The sequence below is a fragment of the Trichechus manatus genome, unplaced genomic scaffold, assembly GCF_000243295.1.
Source record: "Trichechus manatus latirostris isolate Lorelei unplaced genomic scaffold, TriManLat1.0 scaffold00128, whole genome shotgun sequence".
Taxonomy (NCBI): Eukaryota; Metazoa; Chordata; class Mammalia; order Sirenia; family Trichechidae; genus Trichechus; species Trichechus manatus.
In genome coordinates, this window is record NW_004444064.1 from 2223696 (window position 1) to 2228469 (window position 4774).

At 58.9% G+C, this 4774-nt stretch overlaps 1 protein-coding gene across 1 annotated transcript in view; it reads left to right on the plus strand.

The window, feature by feature from the left end:
* Positions 1-4774, plus strand: part of LSS (lanosterol synthase) — a 28272-nt gene that overhangs the window by 3435 nt on the left and 20063 nt on the right. Inside the window, exons 3-7 of the mRNA XM_004384841.1 lie at positions 309-417; positions 1651-1772; positions 2120-2216; positions 3893-4031; positions 4403-4511. Of these exons, the coding sequence (XP_004384898.1) occupies positions 309-417; positions 1651-1772; positions 2120-2216; positions 3893-4031; positions 4403-4511 (576 nt within the window). The remainder of the gene's footprint in view (positions 1-308; positions 418-1650; positions 1773-2119; positions 2217-3892; positions 4032-4402; positions 4512-4774) is intronic.

The window sequence follows — 4774 nt, forward strand, 5'->3', positions numbered from 1 at the left end:
GCGGGTGGCTCCCTGAGGCACTGCGTGCGATTTGGTGTCTCTCTGACCCCGAGACTGTCCTGGGCTGCGGTGTGGCCAGTGGGGGCTCGGCAGGCCCTGGGGGAGTGTCACAGGTGCTTTTGCTGCCGCTCCAGGACCAGCTCTGAGTCCCTGCTGGGTCCAGGAGGAAGCACCTTGGGGTTGTTTCCGTGCAGGGAGACGCTCACTTGGGGCCAACCCCACGGTGGGGCCTCCTTGGAGGAGAGGGGTCCGCGTTTGGCAGCGCTGCATGCCTGCTGTCAGCGAGGACTGTCCTTTCTGTCTCACAGGCCTCCTGATCACGTGCCACGTGGCCCACATCCCACTGCAGCCAGGATACAGAGAAGAGATGGTGCGGTACCTGCGGTCAGTGCAGCTTCCCGACGGCGGCTGGGGCCTGTAAGTGCGCTGTACTGTGTCAGCGTGTGTGTGTGTGAGCGCATGCGTGTGTGTGCATGTGTGCGTCAGGCTGTGTGGGGTGTGTGCACGTGTATGTGTAGGTGTGTAGGTACGCAGGTGTGTGTGGCAGATACATATCGAGTGCAGGCGTGTATTCATATACACACGTATGTACCAGTGGGCGGGACAGGTGTATGTTTGGGTGTGCACGCATCTATGCACATGTGCTCACACGTGTTTGCGTGTGCACATGCACCCAGGTGCACTGTGTATGGCTACTCACGTGTGCATGCCTGTGTGCATGTGTGTTTGTGTACACGTATATGTAGGTATATGGGGTGTTTGTGCACGTGTGCAGCTGTGGGTGCGTGTGAGCACAAGTGCTTGTACGTGCGTGTATGTGCGTGTACATGTGTGTGTGCCTGGCTGCTCTGGTGATGAACTAACGTCGGTTGCATAGCTGCCCTTGGGACTAGACCTGCTAACTCCCAGTGGAAATAGCCAGCAGATGCAGCTGGGCAGTCTCTGCCTGGGCGGCCTTGGACCTGCTTACTGGTCCTGGGAGGAATACGATCATGGACAATGGCTACTCCTGTGTTGTCACATTATGTCAGCGTTTAAGACTTTTTAACTGGGGCTTTGAACCAGTTTTTCCCAGTTGAGTCATGGCTGAAGAAGTGAAACCGGAACAGATGCGAATTTTAAAAATTTGGGTGAACCAAAACGGTAAAAGGAATGGAAAAAATTACAAGTTGAAGCCCTGCTAAAAACTTAACTCGCCCTCTTAGAAAACAAGGGCAGTGTGTGCGTTGCATAGCAACCAAGGCTCTTGCCAGTGGGATTTTGAACAGAGTTGGAAACAGCAGTGCACTGCTCAAACATGGCGGCCGACCACAGAGCTTTGAACGTGTGTTGTTCTCCACAGTCCTGCCAATGATCCCGTCTCCCACATCAGGCTCCTGAAAGGGCTCACCACACCTCTTCCAAGTCTCCTATTCGAGGACTTCCGCCCGTAATTTTTCCCATTCTGGTTGTCATTCTGGTTCACCCAAATTTTAAAAATTAGAGTCTATTCCGGTTTTGCTTTCTCAGCTATGACTGAGCCAGGAATAACCTTTCCAAAGCTCTGTCTATAACATTTCTATTTTCCTGAGGAAATTTCTGAGTGCTTTTCTTAGTTCCTTAGAAACAGTGTAAGTTTCATTTTCCCTACTCACCTCTCTGTGTTTGCAGGCACATTGAGGACAAGTCTACAGTGCTTGGGACAGCCCTCAATTATGTGTCTCTAAGGATCCTGGGTGTGGGGCCTGATGACCCTGACCTGGTGCGAGCCCGAAACATTCTTCACAAGAAAGGTGCGTCTTGCTGTACCGTACTAGGTCACAGTTCATGTCACTTTGATACAAGAGCTCTTGCACACAAGAAGCAGAAGGGCACCCTCCGGCTGACACAGTGGGAAAGGTGCCAGCGAGGAGGACATTACCACAGATGTGGGTGGGAGTCGTTCCACGTCATCAGCAGTCTGTAAACAGCACGAACAGACGAATCCTCACAAACAGCATGGCTGCTCGTGGGTGTGGGCCCCGGAACCTTCCCTTTTGGGGGTTGGAGGGCTCACAGCAGGCGAGCACATGGTTTCTGCAGGGTTGGTGCCGGTCAGAGCAGGTGACATGGAGGTGACGCGGGCTCCTCTCTGTCCCAGGTGGTGCGACACTCATCCCCTCCTGGGGCAAGTTCTGGCTGGCTGTGCTGAATGTGTACAGCTGGGAAGGCCTCAATAACCTGTTCCCGGAGATGTGGTACGTGTGACCCCGTGCCTTTGCCACCTCATGCGGGAGAGTCACAGAGCCTGGTCCCCCCGTCCCTGTTCCGAGACGGCGATCATGTGCTTACTCCTGCTCAGTGTCTTTGATGCTGCCCACTCTGTGGGGCTAGGGGGTGGGTGGGCTCTGTGGGTGGGGTGGGGTGGGGTGGCAGACCGGGGGTCCCCCAGGCCAACAAGATAGGGGGAGAGGACAGCGCTGTGAACTGTGTGCAGGACAGCTGGCGCCCTGGGGCCAATGGGGGCGCCGTGGGGTGTGTGGGGAGCCTGGGTGTTGTCAGGGGACGTGCGTGGTGGCATCCCCCAGTCGTGAGGACCTCCATGGTTGTGGAGGCAGAGGGGAGTGTCACAGCCCTGACAGCCTCAACGTTGTGGCATCTGCTGCCATTTGCTCTCACCCTGTCCTTTCTACTGGAGAGTTTTAATCCACGTTTCCAACGTCCACTTCACGCGTGAATACTTTGGAATGTTTCTTTGGTAGCCAAGACTTTTTGTTTTTTAAAAATAGAACCTCAGTGCTTTTATACAAGCAGCAAAGGTAGCGCTAATTCCCCATCATTTGGTTCACCTAACCAGTGTCTTGATACGTGAACATCTGATGGGCGCTGTGAATGTCTCCCCAGGAGACACCCCCGAACCTTGGCGGGGTGGGCTACCCTGGGAGCCGGGAGGGCGGGTTGGGGGTCTCCTCTGAGAGCCATGGGGGTGGAGGCAGGTCCCCCACTGGGAGCTGTTTAGGGGCTGTTCCTGTGTCAAAAGATGACTTGTGGGTGGTGGCCAAGGGGCTGGTTGGGATGAGGCTGAGCCTCTGCAGCCGCGTGGTGGTGACGGGGAGGGAGGAGGTGCAGATGCTCAGGTGGCAGAGGGATGGGCAGAGGCTGCCCACCTGGACGGCCACGTGGGGGAGGATGGGGGCGATGTCTGGCTGTCTGAGTGAGGGGCTCTGGGTAGGAGACCGAGTGTGAGCAGAAGCAGCAGTGGGAGTGCCAGGCGAGGCAGGACGGTGGGCCTGGCTGAGCTGTCCCAGGAGCGCGGGTTGGAGGCCTCGGGTGGGTGTGCCCGGATGGAGGACCAGAGCCCCCACATACCCTGACCCACAGGGGACAGCCCTTGTCAGGGGAGCACATGGGCCCTCGGGAAGGTGAGGGAGCCGCTGAGGTTGGATGCAGAGGCCACAGGGAAGCAAGCATGGGTCTGCCTGACCGAGGATGCCAGCGTGGCTGTGCCACCATCAGACCCTGTGGGGTTTGGGGCAGCACGCCAGCGGCCATCATGTCATGCTTGGGCTGTAAGGAAGGCGTGATAGTCCCCTACTGTATACGAACTCTTCGAATATCATGGTTTCTGATCGCCAGAGACGCTTCCCAGTGGTGCAGAGACCTGTAGGCCCCACACTGCCATTTCTTGTCACCACGGGCACTTGTCTCAACCGGGAGACCACAGACAGGTCTGGCTTCAGGTTCTGAAACTCCAGCTGAGCCAGGGCCACCGTGCTGCCTTGGGTCAGCCCTCTGCTCTGGGAGGGTGCCGCTGCGAGGTGGCAGGTCTGTGCTGGCCTGGGGGAGTGGCTGTGCCCAGTCCACGCAGGAAGGCCCAAGGCACTATGGTGGCAGGCAGGTGGCGGGCAGGACTCTGACTGGCCGCTGCCCCCAGGCTGCTTCCTGAGTGGTTCCCCGCGCACCCCTCCACCATCTGGTGTCACTGCCGGCAGGTCTATCTGCCCATGAGCTACTGCTATGCCACGCGGCTGAGCTGCGCCACGGACGACCCGCTGGTGCAGAGCCTGCGGCAGGTGAGCCTCCCACCGCGGCCTCAGGGCACGCCCCACTCGGCAGACTCCATCGGGGTCCCCACGTGAGCTCTGTAGGCCCATCCTGGGGCAGGGCCGGGGCAGCGGCAGAGGGAGAAGATGAACAGAGGGGCCGTAGGGTCTGTCGCTGAGGTAGTCCTCAGAGCCGTCCCGACTCAGGCCGAGCTGGCCTTTGGGCCCTGCTGTGGTCACCGAAGGGCCATGACCAGGTGAGGTGACCCTGGGGCTGGCGGCTGGGGCGTGTCCTTCCCCGAGGGCACAGAGACACTTATTGCCGGCACGCGTGTCTGCTGCGGGTATCTGGGCACAGGTTCTGTGTTCCCGGCCGTGGCTGAGGCGCCATGTCCCCACAGGAGCTGTACCCAGAGGACTTTGCCAGCATTGACTGGCCAGCACAGAGGAACCGCGTGGCACCCGAGGACATGTACACACCACACAGCTGGCTGCTCCACGTCGTGTTCGGTGGGTGTCCCCGGCTGCACGCTGATCTGTGCGGGGTGGATGCTGGGGATATGGAGGGAGATGGGGCAGCCCCTCAGCCCCATCAGGAGGGACCGGGCCCCGGTCATTTTCTCATCCAGCAAGCCCCCTGCCTGAGTGAGGTCCCACGTGAGGGTGCGGGTGCACGTCTGAGGAGCGCAGTGGTTCTTTCTGAAGGGAGAGGCCAGGAGAGGCTCTGGTCTGCAGGGCGGGGTTCTCTGGCCATTCCAGCCTGTCTCCTCACA